This window comes from Callithrix jacchus, chromosome 8 (genome assembly GCF_049354715.1).
Source record: "Callithrix jacchus isolate 240 chromosome 8, calJac240_pri, whole genome shotgun sequence".
NCBI classification, from domain to species: domain Eukaryota; kingdom Metazoa; phylum Chordata; class Mammalia; order Primates; family Cebidae; genus Callithrix; species Callithrix jacchus.
The window spans coordinates 12,547,612-12,570,135 of NC_133509.1; the positions used below are offsets into that span (position 1 = coordinate 12,547,612).

Genomic DNA, 22,524 nt, shown 5'->3' on the forward strand with positions numbered 1-22,524 from the left:
TTGCGCTAATGCACTCCAGCCAGGGCAACTAAGCAAGACTCTGTCTCAAAAATAAATAAATAAATACATAAAATTAAATTAAAAGACTGAAAATACCAAAGATATAGAGCAAGTAGAATGTTCAAACATTGCTGTGGGAATGTAAATTGATGAAAACACTTTGTAAAATTGCTTAGTACCTAATAAAGCTAATCATACATCTACATAACATAGCAATTCTCTTCATAGGTATTTATTTCAAGAGAATTAAGAGCATATATCCCTGAAAGACAGGTACACAAATATGCAGAGTAGCTTTATCTATAATAGCTAAAAACTAGAAACAGGCTGGGCACAGTGGCTCACGCCTGTAATCCCAGCACTTTGGGAGCCCGAGGCAGGCAGATCACCTGAGGTCTGGAGTTCAAGATCAGCCTGACCAACATGGAGAAACCCAGTCCCTACTAAAAATACAAAAGTAGCCGGGGATGGTAGCACATGCCTGTAATCTGAGCTTCTTGGGAGGCTGAGGCAGGAGAATTGCTTGAACCCAGAAGGCGGAGGTTGCAGTAAGATTGTGCCATTGCACTCCAGCCTGGGCAACAAAAGTGAAACTCTATCTCAAAAACAAAAACAAACAAACAAAAAAACTAGAAACAACACAAATATCCATCAATAGGAGAATGGATAAATAATTTGTGTTATATTCATATACTAAACTACTACAGAGCAAAACCAAAAACTAAACGAGAATGAATTACTGATTTACTTAGCAACATGGATAAATCTCATACACATTATGTTGATGAAAGAAACCAGACACTGTAGATTCCACTCACATGAAATTCAAGAACAGAACAGACAAAAACCACTCTGTGGTGATATATCAGGATAGTAATTATTGAGAGACAAACATATTTTAATATGAAATAACCTGGAAGTGTTCCAGATCTTCATCTAGGTGATAGTTACATGAATATAAACATATGTAAAAATTCAGCTGAAACTGAACATTTTAGATTTTCCTATGTTCTGTATGTAAACTACACCTCAATTTTTTTAAAAAAGTGCCCCATATTGGATCTGCATTGTAGTAAACACAATGCAATAAAAATATCTTTATCATTAAAAATATTTTATTTTATTTTTGAAAAACATTTTATTTTTAAAATTCAAGACTGTCAAAGTTACATCTCATACCTGGCAGATTGCACTGGGTCAGCTGGTTTGCCTACTACCTGTTCCTCCGACTCTCTGACAGGTCTTTGTTGCTGAGCACGTTTGATTTTACTACTCTCCATGTTAACAGACTTTCTTGGCTCCCATATGACTGTGGGATGCAGTGGAGGCACCTCAGTGAAGCAAACAATGACTTTCCTAAGGCACCCTCTGCCTTTCCAGATTCAGGGCGACCTCTCTTGTACTCTATGCCTTTAATCCCTAGCAGCAGAGCGTCCTACATCCCCCCCACCCCCCGCCTTTTTTCAATTGGAAGACAGGGCCTCGCTCTGTGCCCAAGCTGGAGTGCAGTGGCATCTTGCCTCCTGGGCTCAAGCAATCCTTCCACCTCTGCCTCCGGAGTATCTGGGACCACAGGGGCACGCCAACCATGCTCTGCTAACTTTTGTATTTTTTGTAGAGACAGGGTATTGCCATTTTGCCCAGGCTGGTCTCGAACTCCTGGGCTCCAGCGATCCTCCTGCCTTGTCTTCCCAAAGTGCTGGGATTACACGTGTGAGCCACCGCGCCCGGCCCACATCTTTTCACCTTTGAACGAAGCTAGCGCCCTGTGCTTCCACGGCCTACCTGCTTCTTCCTCGGTCAAATTCCTACTCGCAATTCACCATGCTGTTCTCAAGGATTGGCTCTCAAATGTCTGACGATGGTTCCCACGGCCCTCAGTTCCCATCGTCACAAACTGTGAGCTCAGCACATTCATTCTATGAAAACTCTCTATAATTTATGTTGGCCACTCTTGAGCCAAATGTTTCCGGAGAGCTAGCAGAATTTCTGTTCATCGTTAGATCCCTTTGCTAAACAAATGGGTGCTAACAGAATCACTTTGCTAAATAAAAGGGAGCTAACAGGATTGAATATGAGTTCCATTTTTGGCCCAGAGTTCTAGTTTTCACACAAATATTGCTTCCCACTAAATTCTTTGCTATGAATTAGCGAAGAACTTGGGGATGAAAGCGGATACAGAGAAGCCAGTTTAAGTAAGACATAAATGAGTGTTGTCTCTAGTTTGAGTTTCCTATCTTTTTTGAGGCAGTCTCTTGCACTGTCCAATAGAATAGCCACCAATAATATGGCTATTTAAATTTAAATTATAAGTGAATAAAATTGAAAATTCAGTTATTCGGTCTCACTACCCACATTTCAAGTACTCAAAAGCCTCATGTGGCTAGTGGCCACGTATTCAAGAGTGCAATGTGCAATATTTCCATCATCACCAACAGTTTTATTGGGCAGCGCTGCTTTGGTCTTTATTTTCCCTTCTTAGAACACTCTTCCACGCCAGTAGTACACCACGTCCCCTATCACCATTATCCTCGTCATTTTGTCTGTAATTACTTACATCTCTTAATAGACTGGTGATTCCAAGACAGAAGGGACTGTGTGTCTCACTTCTGTTGTTCCAGTATTTAGCTTTGAAACCCACGCACACAGTAGGTGCTCAGTACACAGAATGGGAAGGACCTTCCGGAGACACCAGTCTCAAACCCTTCCCCACGCTGATCCGTCCTCTGTAAGTCTCCAGCCTTTCCATTTTTTTTTTTTTTTTTTTTTTTTGAGACGGAGTTTCGCTCTTGTTACCCAGGCTGGAGTGCAATGGCGCGATCTCGGCTCACTGCAACCTCCGCCTCCTGGGTTCAGGCAATTCTCCTGCCTCAGCCTCCCGAGTAGCTGGGATTACAGGCACGCGCCACCATGCCCAGCTAATTTTTGAATTTTTAGTAGAGACGGAGTTTCACCTTTTGACCAGGAAGGTCTCGATCTCTTGACCTCGTGATCCACCCGCCTCGGCCTCCCAAAGTGCTGGGATTACAGGCTTGAGCCACCGCGCCCGGCCCAGCCTTTTCCATTTCTAAGCATCTCCCTGAAGACGAGTCGGGAGAGCAGACTACCCGCTGATTCCAATTCCCCTGGCGGCCCGGCAGGGGTGAGCTGCGGCGTCACACAGTGCCAGGGCCCGCCCCTTTCCCGCCCCCGCCCGGCTCGCGCCAAGGCCCCAGGCTGGCGCCGCCGCCATCCCGGCGCGTCACTGCGCAGGTGCGGCCCGCGAGCGTCGGGTGTCTTGAGGCGCCGGGTTGCGGGCTCTCAGGAGCGCGGGGGTTTGAGGCCTGCTTTGGGCTCGCGCCAGCCGAGCACTACCTGAGGCACCGTGGCGCAGCAAGCCGAGCAAGCCGAGCAAGCCGAGCCGGCCCGCGCCCCGGGCAGTGTGGCCATGGAGAATCAGGTGTTGACGCCGCATGTCTACTGGGCTCAGCGACACCGCGAGCTGTATCTGCGCGTGGAGCTGAGTGACGTACAGGTAAAAGCCGGGTCCGGGAGGCGGGAAGCGTGCGGGATCGCGGCCCCGGGTAGCCGCCGGGACCCCTGACCGCTTTGTCCATGTGCGCGCCGGAGAGCCTGCAGTGCGCCATCAAGATCCGCGACGTGGCGCGTTCACGGCGTGCTGGCGCTTGTCGAGGCCCACCCGCAGATCCCGGGGCGGGGTGCGCAACCCCCCGAGGGCTGCAGGTACTTTCGGATGCGCAGAGAGCTCGGCTCGGGCCTCTCAGGCTACTCCCGGCCTCTTCTTTGTTCGCAGTCTGCGGCCTTCATGGAGCCCAAGCCCGGCCCTGGCTGCCTGGCCGTCGGGGTTCGAGTTGGCTGAGGCCCTTCGAGATGCGGGATGAGCTCGTTGGTTCAGGGGTGCAGCTGTGACAGCGGTTTGCTGGACCGTGGCTGGAGGTCTGCTACTGGCCTGAGCGGTCCAGCCGGGCCCCGCGGACGTTCCCGATGCTGGGGGTGGGGGAGGGGTGGGGGCCACACCCACCTCACAACCGTTCGGTGATGGAAATTATTCTCATTACTTTTAATTTTAAAATTCACTCGAGGAAGTGATTTCCCCCTCTGTTCTGAAGGCTGTGAGCTCAGGTTTGCTGAGTTGCACAGAGAACTTAAACATTTCTTAAGTTACGTGAAGCATTTATAATTTCAGCTCCTTGATCCTGTATCTAAGGAAGCTGGAGGCACCTGATAGTGGAGACTCCAGGATCTGTGAATCCTCCTGTCTCTGTCCAAACTAAAGATTCTGGTCTTTGAGAAACTGGTTTTCAGTCTGGAAGGTTCTTCTTCTTTTTTTTTTTTTTTGAGATGGAGTTTTGTTCTTGTCACCCAGGCAGGAGTGCAATGGGATAATCTCAGCTCACTTGAACCCTTATGGGTTCAAGCGATTCTTCTGCCTCAACTTCCTGAGTAGCTGGGATTACAGGCGCCAGGCACCACCCAGCTAATTTTTGTATTTTTAGTAGAGACAGGTTTTACCATGTTGATCAGACTGGATTCGACCTGACCTCAGGTGATCTACGCGCCTCAGCCTCCCAAAATTCTGGGATTACAGGCATGAGCCCCCGCGCCCAGCCTCTGGAAGGTTCTTTCTACAATCATTCTTACTGGAAACTTCCCCTTGACATCTGTGGCACTTTGTAACCTCTTTCACTCCTTTTCACTTTCTCGCTTCTGAAGCAAAGGTGCTTTCTGAGTGTCGACATGAATTTGGTGAACGTAATTTAATCTTTGCTTCTGGAATATAAACCGTTTTCCTGTTGAAAGATGACAGGAAAACGGTCAGTAGTGACCAGAATGCCTTTAAATAGGCTGTGACGACCGGGCGCGGTGGCTGTCGCCTATAATCCCAGCACTTTGGGAGGCCGAGGCGGGTGGATCATGAGGTCAAGAGATCGAGACCATCCTGGTCAACATGGTGAAACCCCGTCTCTACTAAAAATACAAAAATTAGCTGGGCATGGTGGCGCGTGCCTGTGATCCCAGCTACTCAGGAGGCTGAGGCAGGAGAATTGCCTGAACCCAGGAGGCGGAGGTTGCGGTGAGCCGAGATCGCGCCATTGCACTCCAGCCTGGGTAACAACAGTGAAACTCCGTCTCAAAAAACAAACAAACAAAAAATAAATAGGCTGTGACATTGCATGGTGTGCCGTTTAATGTGTTCATCCAGACTGAGGTTATAATTTGGGGTCAGGGCCAGGCGCGGTGGCTCAAGCCTGTAATCCCAGCACTTTGGGAGGCCGAGGCGGGTGGATCACGGGGTCAAGAGATTGAGACCATCCTGGTCAACATGGTGAAACCCTGTCTCTACTAAAAATACAAAAAATTAGCTGGGCATGGTGGCACATGCCTGTAATCCCAGCTACTCAGGAGGCTGAGGCAGGAGAATTGCCTGAACCCAGAAGGCGGAGGTTGCGGTGAGCCGAGATCGTGCCATTGCACTCCAGCCTGGGTAAGAAGAGCGAAACTCCATCTCAAAAAAAAAAAAAAAAAAAAAAAATTGGGGGTCAGAGTATGAATAAATGTTTTGTGTTGTTTTCTTCTCCTGCTCCAGGGTGCTTTAACAGAATAGGAAAAAACAAAATGTTTTGTAGATGGGGATCAAAGTCCCCATCTAGAGAAGGTTCTGCCATTAGTCAATAAAAAAGTACAGAACAGGTCAGGAGTGGTGGCTCACACCTGGAATCCGAGCAACAACAGTGAAACTCCGTCTCAGAAAAAGTGCAGACCACGTGTTATGACAATTTCTTTAATTATTTAGTTAAGCAGTATGTAGACCAAATTAAACTCAGGCCCTGTTTTCTCTAAATGTCTATCACGTGTAAGAATTAACTATTGTGAGATTTGTTTGAAGCCAAAAAGAGAAAAGGTGTTTTTAGGGAGGAATGGGATAATGATGGAAAGAAGGAGAACTGGTTAAACAAATGAAAAAAATTCACCCATACTTAGATTTTTCCTGAAAGATCCAAACTTCTTAGTTAAAAAGCATGAACACATGATAATCATATGTATTTATTTATTTTAGAGATAGGGTCTTACTCTGTCACCCAGGCAGTGGCATGATCATAAATCATTGTAACCTTGACCTCCTGGGCTCAAGTGATCCTCCTGCCTCGGTTTCCCAAAATGTTGAGACTACAGGTGTGAGCCACTGCACCTGACCCATATTTGGTATATTTAGAAGTATGGAGGCATATGTTTGAAATATGTAATAGTTAAAAAATGTAAAGGAGAAAAAAATAAACTTTTCTTCTGGAGAGAGAAATATCTCTTTTTAAAAAATTTTAGGGCTGGGCACAGTGGCTTACGCCTGTAATCCCAGCACTCTGGGAGGCTGAGGCAGGTGGATTGCTTGAGGTAAGGAGTTTGAGGCCAGCCTGGTCAACATGGTGAAACCCTGTCTCTACTAAAAATACAAAAATTAGCTGAGTGTGGTGGCACATGCCTATAGTCCCAGCTACTCTGGAGGCTGAGGCAGGAGAATCCCTTGAACCTGTGAGGCAGAGGTTTCAGTGAGCCGAGATCAAATCCTTGCACTCCAGACTGGGCGACAGAGCAAGAGTCCATTTAAAAAAAAAAAAAAAAAAAAGGTAACCATCTAAAAAATTTTGGGGGAAAATAAATCATTTTTTCACCCTCATTTTTTGTTTTTGTTCTGGGGTTTCACATATGTAGTTTAGAGGCACCTATATTTCAACCATTATTAGTTTAAAAGTAACATGTTACTAACATTCATGAAAGAAATCCTCTAATACATGTCAGGTAGTACAGATTTACAAAGAAGAGTCAGACTCAGCCTTTCAAGGGCATGCTATCTAGAAGAAGGGGTATCATACACAACAAAAAGCTTTGTTTAAGAGTATGTTTATTGGTAGAATTGGAGTTGGATGTTGAACCAGGTACCTGGTGTTAAATGAATTTGTTACCTTTCTTTCATTTAGATAGAGGTGACTTCCAGAAATGAGAATTATTTTTGTCAAACTAAGACTGGGAGAACATTCTAGAAAGAGAAAGGCTTACACTTTTACACACTTGTAATCTCTGACTCAAGGCATGTCAATGCGCAAAGACCACTAGGAACACACCTGTAGTAAAACAAGTTGGGTTTATTACTCATTGCACCAAGAGAGAGCACAGTCCATGGGGAACCCTGGGGTGTTTCATTAGGAGGGTGTTAGAACTGATTATAGGATTTGGCTGTTGGTGATTAGGGGAGGGGAGGGTTAAGGAGGTCGGGTTTCACTTCAGATAAGATCCTATAAGAAAATGTGAGTTTTGTGTTTGAGTATCTGAATAAATCTTATCTGTAGGGAAGGGAGACTAGTGCAAGAACAAACATAAAATTGCCAGAGGAGTAGCAGTCACTCGATTTGGCCAGAGGGTATTTGGTATTTCGTGGGTGGCATAGTCACTATGTATTTGCCTGCACTTAAAACAACATTGTGAAATGGCCTTTGTCCCATTTTATGAGGATTTCAGAGTAACCTTGTCTGAGGTTGGTATTCTGTAAGATTGTTTAGGTCCCATAGGAGAATAACATGGCCTGGCTATGAGTGCCATGCTTGCTTCTGAATGTCAGTGGCTGCTTTCTTTTTTTTTTTTTTTTTTTTCTTTTTTTTCATCTTAGTTCATTGGTTTATGCAGGGCCTGTTGAAACCAGTGGTTATACATGTGCAGATTTGTTATTTAAAAAAGAAAAAGAAACCAGTGGTTCTGGCTCTGGATGAAGCACTTCATTTATTTTTTTTTAAGATGGGGTTTCACCACGTTGGTCAGGCTGGTCTTGAACTCCCGACCTCAGGTGATCCGCCCGCCTTGGCCTCCAAAGTGCTTAGATTATTGGTGTGAGCCACCACGCCCGGCCTTTTTCTTTTTTAAAATTATTATTATTATTGTTACTTCATTTATTTGTTCAGTAAAAATCATTTATGGAGTACCTACTCTTATCTATCATTAAGCTATGTGTGGGTTCTTGGACAGCACTTTTACACTCTCTGCTTTCTGTAGCATGTCCCATAACTTATGTGTGAGTTTTAAAGTGTTAAGTTCCAGTTTGGAGGCGTTGGCTCTGTCTCCCTCCTTCCTGACACAGGGAACTGTCCAGTCATCACATCTCTATTCTGTCTTTGGAGCAGCAGGGCTAGTGACTATGAGAGAACATGGCTGATGTGAGGAGAAATGGTGGTGGCCTCATCTATGCCTGAGGTAAACAGCAGCAAAGAGGCCAGCTAAGGCAGGGTTACTTTTAAAATAGAATTTACTTTCAAGATGAGTATAATGAACATGTTTGTCCCAATAAATGTAGTTGTTAAAGCACTGGTTTATTTACAAGGTGCTTGTTTGTTTTGGGTGTTGTAAACAGAGTGCGTAGCTGTGTTTAAAAGCTGTTTAAAAGACTGTTTCTGTCCTTACCTACAGAGTCTGCTAGAAAGAGTGCTAACTGAACACAGGAGATTGGGTCTGTGTTCTTAGATTTAACTCTCTGGTGAACATGATTCCCTTAACCTTTGTGAACCTCAGGCTCTTCATCCAGACACATATGAATAGTAGTGCCTAACTCATAAGACCATTTTGAGGTCTGAATTGGAAAATGGATTTGAAAGTACTCTGAAATTCTAGCGTGCAGTTCAATTGAGTGACTATGATGACTGCAATATTAAGTCTTAGATGAGAGGGATGGACACAGAGCAATGGAATAATAGAGTTTATTAGCAGACCTATTCACGCATGAAAAATTATGGTATGACAAGAGGTGGTCTTACAAATTAATGAGGAAAGAATGACCCATTCAGGAAATTGTACTGAGACATTTGGTAATCCAAACGGCAAAAAGAAAATAAGATCCTGCTTTATGCCATACTCAAAAATCAATTTCAGGTGGATTAATGACCTAAATGCATAAAGCAAAACTACTAAAAAGAAATACAGGAGACTATCTTTTTTTCCTTTTGAAAGGGAGTCTTGCTCTGTCACCAGGCTGGAGTGCACTGGTGCAATCATGGCTCACTGCAACCTCCACCCCTCAAAGTTCAGGCGATTCTCCTGCCTCAGTCTACCGAGTAGCTGGGATTATAGGCACGCACCACCACACCCAGCTAATTTTTGTATTTTTAGTAGAGACAGGGTTTCACCATGTTGGCCAGGATGGTTTCTGTCTCTTGACCTCGTGATCCGCCCACCTCTGCCTCCCTAAGTGCTGGATTATAGGCGTAAGCCACCACGCCTGGTCAGGAGCCTATCTTTATAATATTGGAAAGGGAAAGAATGTCTTAAGCAAGATGCACAAAACACAAACCCTAAAGACAAAGATTGACACATTTAAGACAAACTTGAAGAAGACATTTGCAGTGCATATCACTGAGAGATGACTAATATTATGAATATTTAAAGAACACCTACAGACCAATAAGAAAAAGGCCTATTACCCAATAGAAAAAGGGGCAGGTAATGTAAACATTTCAGAGTAAAAAGAAACAAGAATGGCCAATAAGTCTGAAAAGATGCTTAACCTCAATTATGATCCAGGACGTGTACAGGCATACCTTGTTTTATTGTGCTTTGCTTTATTGTACTTTGCAGATAATGTAGTTTTGACAAATTGAAGGATTGTGGCAACAAAGACTGTTGGCGTGATTTTTGCAACAGCATGTGCTCATTTTGTGTCTCTGTGTTATATTTTGGTTAATTCTTGGAATAGTTCAGATTTTTTCACTATTATATGTGTTCTGGTGATCTGTGATCAGTGATATTTGATGTTACTTTTTTTTTTTTTTTTTGAGACAGGGTCCTGCTCTGTTGCCCAGGTTGGGGTGCAGCAGTGTGATCATAGCTCACTGTAGCCTTGAACTCCTGGGCTTGAGCAATCTTCCTATCTCAGCCTCCCAAGCAGGATTACAGGTACCTGCCTAGCTAATTTTTAATTTTTAAAATTTTTTAGAGGTGGGGTCTCTTTATGTTGGCCAGGCTAGTCTTAAACCCCTGGGTGCAAGCATTCCTTTTGGCTTGGCCTCCCAGGTCCCTGAGATTACAGGCTTCAGCTACTGTGCCTAGCTTTGATGTTACTATTGTAATTGTTTGTTTTATTATTTATTTATTTATTTTTGAGGCAGGGTCTCACTCTGTCACCCAGGCTGGAGTGCAGTGTTATGATCTTGGCCTGCTGCAACCTCCACCTTCCAGACTCAAGTGGTCCTTCCACCTCAGCTTCCTGAGTATCTGGGACTACAGGCATGTGCCACTGTGCCCAGCTAGTTTTTGTATTTTTTGTAGACACAAGGTTTTGCCATGTTGTTCAGGCTGGTCTTGAGCTCCTAAGCTCAAGTGCTCTGTCCACCTTGGCCTCCCAAAGTGCTGAGATTATAGGCGTGAGCCACTGTGCCTGTCAATATTGTGATTGTTTTGTGGCAACATGAAATGCACCTAGATAAGATGGTGAACTTAACTGATACATGTGTATGTTCTGACTGCTCTCACCGGCCGTTCCTCCATCTCTCTTCCTCTTCTTGGGCCTCACTATCCTCTAAGACACAACAGTATGGAAATTGGGCCAGTTAATAACCTTACAATGGGGTCAGGGGTGATGGCTCACTCCTGTATTTCCAGCACTTGGGAGGCCATGGTCAGGAGACCAGCCTGGCCAACATGGTGAAACCCCATCTCTACTAAAACAAACAAACAAACAAACAAAAAACCACACACACAAATTAACCAGATGTGGTGGCGGATTCCAGTAATCCCAACTACTCAGGAGGCTGAGGCAAGAGAATCGCTTGAACCGGGAAGGCTAAGGTTGCAGTGAGCTTAGATCGGCCACTGCACTCCAGCCTGGGTGGCGGAGTAAGATTCTGTCTCAAAACCGAAACAAAACAAAACACCCTACAATGGCTTCTAAGTATTAAAGTGAAGTGTTGCACACGTCTCACTTTAAAACAAAAACTACATAGAAATCATTAAGCTTAGTGAGGAAGGCATGTCAAAACTGAGACAGGCTGAAAGCTAGGCCTTTGCACCAAACAGCCAAGTTTGAATGCAGAGAAAAAGTTCTTGAAGAAAGTTAAAAGTGCGACTCCATGAATACACAAATGATAAGAAAGCAAAATAGCCATATTGCTGATACGGAGAAAGTTTGAGTGGTCTGGAGAGAATATAAATCAGCCACAACATTATCTTAAGCCAAAGCCTAATCCAGAACAAGGCCTCAACTCAATTCTGTGAGGGCTGAGAGGTGAGGAAGCTGCAGAAGAGAAATTTGAAGCTAGCAGAAGTTGATGTGTGAGTCTTAAGAAAAGGCTCCCTAGGCCGGGTGCGGTGGCTCACGCCTATAATCCCAGCACTTTGGGAGGCCGAGACGGGTGGATCACGAGGTCAAGAGATCGAGACCATCCTGGTCAACAAGGTGAAACCCCGTCTCTACTAGACATACAAAAATTAGCTGGGCATGGTGGCGCACGCCTATAGTCCCAGCTACTCGGGAGGCTGAGGCAGGAGAATTGCTTGAACCCAGGAGGCAGAGGTTGCGGTGAGCCGAGATCGTGCCATTGCACTCCAGCCTGGGTAACAAAAGCGAAACTCTGTCTCAAAAAAAAAAAAAAAGGCTCCCTAAGATAAAAGTGCAAAGTAAAGCTGCAAGTGCTGATGTAGAAGCTGCTGCAAGGTATCCAGAAGACCTAGCTATGATCCTTGATGAAGGCTGTACTCAGCAACAGATCTTCAGTGTAGGCAAAATAGCCTTCTAGTGGAAGAAGATGCCGTGTAGGTCTTTTATAGTTAGAGAGGAGACGTCAGTGCCCGAGCTCAAAGCTTCAAAGGGCAGGCTGACTCTCTTGTTAGGGGCTAATGCAGCTGGTGGCTTGAAGTTGAAGCCAGTGCTCCTTTACCATTCCGAAAATCCTAGGGCCCTAAATAATTATGCTAAATCGGCCAGGCATGGTGGCTCACACCTCTAATCTCAGCACTTTGGGAGGCTGAGGCAGGTGGATTACCTGAGGTCAGCAGTTCAAGATCAGTCTGGCCAACATGGTGAAACCTCATCTCTACTAAAAAATATAAAAAATTAGCTGGGTGTGGTGGCGGGCGCCTGTAATCCCAGCTACTTGGGAGGCTGAGGCAGAAGAATCACTTGAATTTGGGAGGCAGAGGTTGCAGTAAGCCAAGATTGCACCACTGCACTCCAGCCTGGGCAACAGAGTAAGATTGTCTCAAAAAAAAAACAAAAAAGAATTATGCTAAATCTACTTTGCCTATGCTCTGTAAAGGGGATAATGACTCCTGGATGACAGCACATTTGTTTACAGAATGGTTTACTGAATATTTTAAGCCCACTGTTGAGACCAACTGCTCAGAAAAAAATATATATATATTCCTTTCAAAATATTACTGCTCATTGACAGTGCACCAAGTCACCCAAGAGTGCCAATGGAAATATTGAGGAAATTTATGTTGTTTTCATGCCTGCTAACATAACATTCCTTCTGTAGCTCATGGATCAAGGAGTAATTTTTCAGGTCTTATTTAGAAAATACTTTTTGAAAGGGTAAAACTGTCGTAGGTAGTGATTCCTGTGATGGACCTGGGCAAAGTCAATTGAAAACCTCTGTAAAGGATTCACCATTCTAGAGATCATTAAGAACATTTGTAATTCATAGGAAGAGGTCAAAATATAAAAATGAACAGGATTTTGGAAGAAGTGGAATCCAACCCTCAAGGATGATTTTGAGGGATTCAAGACTTCAGTGGAGGTAGTAACTGCAAGTGTGGTGGAAGTAGCAAGAGAACTAGACTTAGAAGTGGAGCCTGAAGGTGTGACTGAATTGCTGCACTCTCAGGATCAAACTTGCTTCTTATGGATGAGCAAAGAAAGTGGTTTCCTGAGATGGAATGTATTTCTGATAAAGATGCCGTGAACACTGTTGAACTGACAAAGGATTTATACTATTGCTTTATAAACTCAGTTATAAAGTGTGGCAGGGGTTAAGAGGATACTCTGATTTTAAAGGAAGTTCTGCTCCGGGTAAAACAGTATCAAACAGCATTGCTTACTGCCAAGAAGTCTTTCATGAAAAGGAAGACTCAAATCAATGAGACAAACTTCATTATTGTCCTCCTTTAAGAAATTGCGACCGGTTGTGGTGGCTTATGCTTTTAATCCCAGCACTTTGGGAGGCTGAGGTGGGTGGATCACAAGATCAGGAGATCGAGACTGTCCTGGCTAACATGGTGAAACCCTGTCTCTGCTTAAAAAATATATATGTATATATATAAATTAGCCAGGCATGGTGGCACATGCCTATAGTCCCAGCTACTCAGGAGGCTGAGGCAGGAGAATCGCTTGAACCTGGGAGGCAGAGGTTGCAGTGAGCCAAGATCGTGCCATTGCACTCCAGCCTGGGTGACAGAGTGAGACTCCGTCTCAAAAAAAAAAAAAAAAATTGCCACAGCCACCCCAGCCTTCAGCAGTCACCACCTGGATCAGTCCATCCACAGCCATCAACATCGAGGCAGCACCTGCCATCAGCAAAAGGATTCCAACTCTCTGAAAGCTAACATGATCATTAGCATTTTTTAACAATGAAATATTTTAAAGTTAAGGTATGTATACTGTTTTTTAGAATAATATTGCATACTCAATAGACTACAGTATGATGTAAACATAACATTTATATGTACTAGGAAATGAAAAAAAATGTGTGACTCACTTTATCGTGGTATTAGCTTTACTGTGGTGGTCTGGAACAGAACCTGCAGTAGCTCCAAGGTATGCCTATGCATTACAATGATAGGATACTGTTTCTCACATTAGATTGGGAAAAATGAAAAAGTCTGACATGACCAACTGTTTTTGAGAATGTTCAGTGATAGGAGTTTTATTGGAGGCGGGGGATGGAGTCTACCTCTATTATCCAGACTGGAGTGCAGTGGTGCGATCTTAGCTCACTGCAACCTCCGCCTCCCAGGCTCAAGTGATTCTCCTGCCTCAGCCTCCCAAATAGCTGGGACTACAGACGCCTGCCACCACGCCCAGCTAATTTTTGTATTTTTAGTAGAGATGGGGTTTCACCATGTTGGCCAGGCTGGTCTCGAATGCCTGACCTCAAGTAATTTGCCTGCCTTTGCTTCCCAAAGTGTTGGGATTACAGGCGTGAGCCACGGTGCCCAACCAGACAATTTTTATGCAGTTGGTGGAAGTTCTAATTGGTACAACTGATTTGGAGAACAGTTTGGTACTATCTCGTCAAGCTGAAGATGTATGTCTTCATGACTTGGAAGGTTTGCTTTTTTTTTTTTTGAGACAGAGTTTCGCTCTTGTTACCCAGGCTGGAGTGCAATGGCGTGATCTTGGCTCACCACAACCTCTGCCTTCTGGGTTCAGGCAATTCTCCTCCCTCAGCCTCCTGAGTAGCTGAGACTACAGGCACGCGCCACCATGCCCAGCTAATTTTTTGTATTTTTAGTAGAGACGGGGTTTCACCATGTTCACCAGGATGGTCTCTATCTCTTGACCTCGTGATCCACCTGCCTTAGCCTCCCAAAGTGCTGGGATTACAGGCATGAGCCACTGCACCCGGCTGGAAGGTTTGCTTTTTAGAGAAGCTCTTACACATATGCAGGTGGAGGTAGGATGTTCATTGCAGCAAAGAATTGAAAACAGCCTCAATTTTTGTCAGCTGGGAAATGGAGAAATTATGGTATATTTATACAATGGCATACTGTACAATAGCTACAGTGAATGAAACAGAACCATCTTTTTAGAATTAAAGCTTAGAAATACAGTATCAAATAAAAAGCAAGTTGAAGAATGATATAGGCAATATGAAATTATTTGTGTGACACGTAAGATCACTCTGTATTGTTGTGAATGCCCAACATGTTGTAAGTGAATAAAGAAATACAGTGGAAATGACAAACTCCAATCCTAGAATAGTGGTTACCTGTGAAGATGGGTATGTTTGAGGGAGAGAGGGCTTTGGGATCGAATAATTGTATCGTGTATCTCTATCTGTTTTACTTATTTTTTTTAAAAAATGGAGGCAAATAAAGCAAAATGCTAATGGATGTTAGGTATAGTGGTGTTTGCTATTATTTTGTTTGTCTGATTGCTTGAAATATTTCATAATAGAAATCAATAAGTCTACGCTGTTTATGACCACAGCACAAAAGTACTTATAAAGCAGTAAGTTAAATAATCTGGTAACTATTGGCCACTCACAATTGTCCAGGCACAGTGCTAAGTACTAGGTATTTAGTAAATACATACAAAGGCACTACCTTCAGATTGAGGGAGACAGAGAATAGATATGTTAATAAATAATTAGCTAGGTTAAGTTCTTTGAGGGAAATAAAGAGAGTGATGAAATAGAGAATAATCAGTAGAGGCTATTATGAAGAGTGGTCAGGGAAGGCTTCATTGAAGAGGTGATATTCTAGCTAGATGAAACTTGAAGATAAAACGAATTGTGCAGAAAGCTGGGAAAAGAACATTCTAACAAGTCCACAGACTTAAAGGCAAGCAAAGGCTTAGTGGGGTTCTAGGAGCAGAAAGGATATTAGTATGCTTGGAGTGTAGTGAGGAATAAGTTAGAGGGAGATGGGGATAGAAGGGTTTGCAAAATGTAGGTCATGTAGAGCCTTGTTGCCATGGTAAGGAGCTTGGGTTTTATTGTAAGAGCAATGGGAAACTGTTAGAGTTTTAAGCGGAGAAGTGACTTTGTAGGATTTGTGTTTCAAAAAAGATTCTGGCTGCTATATGAATTATAAAGGGGCAAAAGTGAAATCTAGAAAACCATTTAGGGAGGCTGTTATAGTAGTATGGGTGAGAGATGAGGTGGCTCAGTCTAGGGATGTGGAGGTGGAGAGCCGTGAACACATTTGAGATGTATTTGGTGAGAACCTTCAGACCTTGATGGACTTGTTGGAGAGAAAGAGAGAAGAATTAATGACTAGTCTTTTTTAAATTAAATTTTATTTTTTTATAAGTCAGGGTTTCACCATGTTGATCAGGCTTGCCGTGAACTCCCAACTTCAGGTGATCCGCCCGCCTTGGCCTCCAAAGTGCTTGGATTACAGGCATGAGCCACCATGCCTGGCCAATGACTAGTCTTAAGATTTCAGCTTAAGCACAGAGTAGATGACAGTACAGTTTCCTGAAATGATTAAGACTGGAGAAGAGGTTTAGGGGCCAAAATCAAGATTCCCTTTTTGGACATATTCGTTTGAGAGTCTTGTTTTAAACAATTTCTTGTGAAAATGTGAAGTAATAATATAACTATATAAATATAGAGTTCAGGGCAGTAGTCTGGGTGAAAATAGAATTTTATGATATCTTAGACTTGTTTCCAAAATGCACCACTATTTTATTTTTATTTTTTTCCATCATGATAATGAGGGGAAATGCTGCTGATTATACTGTGATACAAGCTTTCTTATTACTTCGAGTTTTTATTTATTGATAGACCTCTTTGAGGGTTTATTTAAACTGTTAATGCTGCTCAGCCAAAGATGACTAAAACACACCTCGTAGTTAAACGAGTTGAGTTTATTGCTTGTTCCAGTGAGGGAGAACACACACCACAGGGAAATGTGGTATCTCAGTAAGAGGGTATCAAAAAAGAACTTGTTTTACAGGATTTGGGCTTTTGTTGGATGATGGCAGGGTATCTAAGGAAGTGGGGTCTGCTATAGATTGGATGTTGCCAGAAAGCAGGGACAGTTCTGTGATTGCGTATTTTGTAGATGGCATAGTGACCTGTCATTAGACAAATGTATGCAATGGTCTTGTTTTGTTTCATTTTACCATGGTCTCCTAGTAACCTGAAGTTGGTTGGTATTCTTTGAAATTGTTTATGCCCCCAAAATGGGGAATTAGAAGATGATACAAACTGATACAAACACTCAACTGAGTATTATACAGCTGTAACAAGAAAGAGTAAGACCTTTATGAACTGATAAGGATTTATTTAGATGAAAAAAAAGCAGGATGTATAAGAATGTATATTGTATGCTACTTTTTGTATAGAAAGGGAAAATAAGAATATCTGTTTTAGATGTTAGTTTGAGACAGGATCTCACTCTGTCACCCAGGCTGAAGTGCAATGGCATGATCCTGGCTCACTGCAGCTTTTACTTCCTGGGCCCAAGCGATCCTCTTACCTTAGTCTCCCAAGTAGCTGGGACTACAGGCACATGCCACCATGCCAGGCTAATTTTTGTATTTTTTGTAGAGACAGGGTTTCACTGTGTTGCCCAGGTTGGTTTCGAACTCAAGTGATCTACCCGCCTTGGTTTCCCAAAGTGCTGGGATTTCAGGCATAACTCTCTGTGCCTGGATGAAAATACGAATATCTGAATATATTTGCTAATTTTTGCAACACACACACACACACATACAGAGAATAGATCAACCAGAAATGAATGAAATGGTTACCGGTAGGTGGGGAGTAGGAATGTGGAAGAGGAGGCTGGGTTTGGGAGCAAGATTTTTGAGGAAATCATTTTATAAAGTTTGACTTTTGAACAATGGGAATGTTTTACATATTCAAAGATAAAATTGTATTAAAATAGAATAAAAAAGCAAATCTTGAAATAAACAGAATAAAAAGCAACTAACTATATCAAATTGATGACAAAATCATACAGATAAATTGATTAATAAATAACATTTGAACACAGTACCCTGGTTCTTTAGTAGATAATGTCCTTTTTAAAAATCAACCCTCCCCGCCTTTAGTGACTTATATTCCAAGGACAAAAAGAACTGCAATTAAATGTAACACTTAGAAGGGTTTTTTCCCTTTCCTTTTCTTTTAAATTGAATACAAATTTTCTGTCTTGTTTTCTTATTTTCCACAAGGAAACATCTGCAAGTAATTAGTAGGTTTATTGTTAGTTTAAAAAATTGATATTCTAATTCTGAAACTTTTCTGGAATAAAACAAATATATAAATGTATTAATGTTATTAGGAATATTTTCACTATAAGAGATATAAATGTTAAATAACAAGGTAAGGAGAAGCCTTGTAATAGCTTGAATTGGAAATTTTCACTATGATATCATTGTTTTTTAAATTCCTAGCTAGCCCACTGAACGATAAACATTGACTATACCTCAGTGTGCTTAGATTGTGTCTTCTAAATTACCGTTTCCAACCAAAAGAACTATGTCTCCTTGAAGAAATGACCAATTATTCCAAATCTGTGCCAGAGAAAGAACAAAATATCCTCAAGGATACACAATCATGTCAGCATAATACAGGAGCTGGTTTGAAGGGATTTCTACTGGCCAAGTTTGTGACAATTTGAACATCAAAAAGAGTAATAATGGCCATGGAATATGGCTGAGTGGATCACAAAAGAAAACCTGTGAGTCCATAGTGATAGTCAAAAAGAAATATAGACCAGAGTGGATGCAGGCTGGAGGAGGGGGCTGGAGGTTTTTGCAAAGGCACCACAAGAGATCTAGAGCTGTTCAGTATCTTGACTGTGACAATAGGTAGATGAACCTATGCACGTGATCGAATTGTGTAAAAACCACACAGACGCACATACACATACCTGCTAGCAAATGCAAGTAAGACTGGGAAATCTGAAGAAGACAGGTGGATGTGTCAATGTCAGTATCCTGATTTTGATATTATACTATAGTTTTGTAAAATGCTACCATTGGGGTAAACTAGGCAGTATACAAGAAATCTCTTAGTACTATTTCTTTTTAAATTTTTTTTTTATTTTTTGTGGGCACACAGTAGGTGTATATGTTTATTTCTTGGAGCTGCATGTGAATCTACAATTATCTCAATTAAAATTTCAATTAAAAAAAGAGAGGGAGAGAAGCGAAAAAGGGAAAACTCTTTTTTACAGAAGAATGCCAACTAGAAAATGAAAAAGGAATGACTGAATTAGAAAATTATAATTTTGCTGGGCGTGATGGCTCATACCTATAATCCCGGCACTTTGAGAGGCTGAGGCTGGTGGATCACCTGAGGTCAGGAGTTCGAGACCAACCTGACCAACATGGATAAATCCCGTCTCTACTAAAAATACTAAATTAGCTGGGCATGGTGGCACATTCCTGCAGTCCTAGCTACTTGAGAGGCTGAGGCATGAGAATTGCTTGAACCTGGAAGGCAGAGGTTGCAGTGAGCAGAGGTCACGCCATTGCACTCTGGCCTGGGCAACAGGAGCAAAACTCCATCTCAAAAAAAAAAGAAAATTATAATTTTGTAACCTCCAGTGTGAAAATGCCTCAGGTAAGGATTAACAATGGTTGACTGTACCATTGGATGAAAGAGTGTTGTGAGGGAATGGCAAATTACATTATTAGATAACTTGCTGATTACAAAAGGAAACACTACAGTAGAAAGTTCTGGAAGTCACCTTCTCAATTTAATGATAAAATTTATTGTCACCATCTAACATAATGATGTAAATATGAAATATTTTTGTCAAAAATAGTTAATATGAAGGAATGGCCAGACAAATCCAGAATATGATACATTTTAGAAGACAACCAGCATGGGTTAATAAATAAATAAAAGTGTAAGTATGTATTAAATAAAAATAGGCATGACAATCAAGAGGAATATATGAACCTGGATTGGATCCTGGATTTTTAAAAAACGTATAAATGTAGTGGCTTCAGGATAACCGCTTCAAGAGTGCCATCAAAACTCGAAGTTTATTTCCTCTTTCCCTGAATCTGTGTAGGCCCTGTGGCAGCTTAGTGAATAGAAGGCTGGAGAATGATGCTGTGACCAGTTCCAGGCTTACTCTTTGTAAGAGGACTGCCAGCTTCCTCTTCTCTCTTGGAGCACTTGCTCTTGAGATGTTCCCTCAGAACTGAGCAGCCCTGCTATGAGAGACCCAAGCCACATGGAGTGGCCACATATATTTATTCTGGTCAGCAGTTTTAGGTGAATTCCCAAATGACAACCAACAACAGTTATGAACTAAGTGAGCGACCCATCTTGAATGTTCCAGCCCAATAAACTATAACCCTAGCCAACATTTGGTGGAATAGAATTATATAGCTGAGCTCAGTCAACTTGTAGAATCATGTAAGATAATAAAATAGTTGTTTTAAGTCAAGTTTTGGAGTGGTTTCTTGCATTACAGTAAATAATGAAAACAATTGAACATCTTTAAGACAACTGTTTATGTGGGTTTCTTATTAGATAAAATGCAGTTATTGTTCTTAGGTATTTCTAATTAGGCATAATTAGAAAGCATCGGTAATTATGCAAGATAATATAATTTCTTAGGAGAGGAAATATTTGGGGGTGAAGTATGATGTCTGCAGCTCATTTTGAAATAATTCACAAAACAAGGATGCATCTAAAAAGCAATGTCGAGGAGCGTTCATTATCTTTTGTAGAATGGAGGCTATCCCTACCCTAAAAAACCCAAATATGACATTTAGCAATCAATTGGTAAAAGGCATGTGAGTTTTCATTATACTATTTTTTTTCTTTTTTACTTACACAGGGTCTTGCTCTTCTGCCCATGCTGGAGTTCAGGCTGGCCCCAAACTCCTGGTGTCAAGTGATCTGCCTTCTTTGGCCTTCCAAAGTGCTGGGATTGCAGGTGTAAGCCACCACGCCTGGCCCATTTTTTTCAAATTTTTTTTTTTTTTTTGAGATGGAGTCTCGCTCTGTCACCGTCTGGAATGCAGTGGCGTGATCTTGGTTCACTGCAACCTCTGCCTCCCAGGTTCAAGCAATTCTTCTGCCTCAGCCTCCTGAGGAGCTGAGACTACAGGCGCGTGCCACTACACCCAGCTAACTTTTTGTATTTTTAGTAGAGTCAGTGTTTCACCATGTTAGCCAGGATGGTCTTGATCTCCTGACCTCCTGATCTGCCTGCCTCGGTCTCCCATAGTATTAGGATTATAGCCATGAGCCACTGCACCTGGCTTTTTCCATTTTTTTTTTTGGTAGATTTAAAAGTTTTCAAAATAAAACATTGGGGCGAATGTTTTTTGGTAGATTTAAAGTTTTCAAAATAAAACATTGGGGCACATAAAAATACACACAGTTTTGGGGGTTCCCAGCACCCACCAGTGTGCTCAGTGATTTGCTAGAAGGATTCACTCATGGGACTTAGTATATAATTGTACTTATGACTAAGGTTTGTGACAGTTGAAGAATACAGGACAGGATCAGTGGGAAAAAAGCACAAGTGGAGTCTGGAGAAATTCACATATAAGCCTCTTATCACTCTTCCTCCCGTGAGGGGGTATACTTGAGCATGCTCCACCAGCAATGAAAAATGCAATGACTTATGTATAACATTTCTGCCCAGGGAAGTCCATTAGTGATTGAGTACCCATTATTTTTACTGGGGACTTGTTACTTAGGTAACCTCTGCCTAGCATGTACCAAAATTCCAGAATCCTAGAAGGAATATTGATATTCACCATTAATGACATTGTAGGCACGGTTTAGGTACATTGAACCACCCTTATTAGGGGATGGAGGAAAGCCGAGTTTCTAGATGCCAGCCAAAGGCTGATCTTGGAAGCAGGTCCTTTTAAAGACTGCAGCCTCAGCCCTGCTATATTAACTCTCCTGTACACATACTAATGACATAAATGCAAAGATACATACTAATGATTTGAATGAGAAAGGAAACTCTTGTCTAAAGCGTTAGATAGTATATAGTTCATTGTGAACTCTCTGTAGTTCGCCAGAGATTCTGAAGATGAGATGAATTGATTTTAGTTCACTAAATAGTTATTGAGGCATTAGGTATATAGAGATGAATAAGACCCAGTCCCTGCCATCAAAGAACTCAGGTCAAGAGGGGCAGTTAAACAGTCCCCATGATTATGGAACAGTGTGATAAGTATTATAGTAAAGGTGAATACAAAGTAGGAAGGAAGCTGTTGATTCTGTTAGGGGTGAGGAGAAGGGAAGAGGAATTAACATTTGACCTGCACTTTGAAAGAGAAGTAGTGTTCAACAGGATGGAAATATAGGTGGAAACTAGTCAGAGGAAGAAAAGCAACTAGAATATGAATTCTCACTAGATGCCAGGCTCTGTGTATGCTGTGATAATTTAATTCTTATAACAGACCTGTGATATAAGTAATTTTATTGTTATTTTTTAAATAATGGCTTGGCACGGTGGCTCATGCCAGTAATCCCAACAGTGTGGTAGGCTGAGGTGGAGGATTGCTTGAGCCCAGGAGTTTGGGACCAGTCTGGGCAACATAAAGAGACTGTCTCTACAAAAAATTTAAAAAATATATTAGCCAGGCATGGTGATGTGGACTTACAGTCCCAACTACTTGAGAGGGTGAAGTGGAACAGTCCTTGAGCCTGGGAGGTAGAGGATGCAGTGAGCTGAGATGGCACCACTGCACTCCAGCCCGCGTGACAGAGAGAGATTCTGTCTCCAAAAAAAAAAAAAAAAAAAATGACAGTTGCTGTGGATTTGAAAGTTTTCCTATTCTCTTTTCCTTTTTGACTTCTTTTTTTGAGATAGGGTCTTACTCTGTCA

General features: G+C 42.2%; 1 protein-coding gene across 1 annotated transcript in view; it reads left to right on the forward strand.

The window, feature by feature from the left end:
- Positions 1-3,240: 3,240 nt before the first annotated feature.
- The window catches only part of HACD3 (3-hydroxyacyl-CoA dehydratase 3), a 41,601-nt gene continuing 22,317 nt past the window's right edge, over positions 3,241-22,524 (forward strand). Inside the window, exon 1 of the mRNA XM_002753245.6 lies at positions 3,241-3,514. Within this exon, the coding sequence (XP_002753291.1) occupies positions 3,428-3,514 (87 nt within the window). The 5' untranslated portion in view covers positions 3,241-3,427. The remainder of the gene's footprint in view (positions 3,515-22,524) is intronic.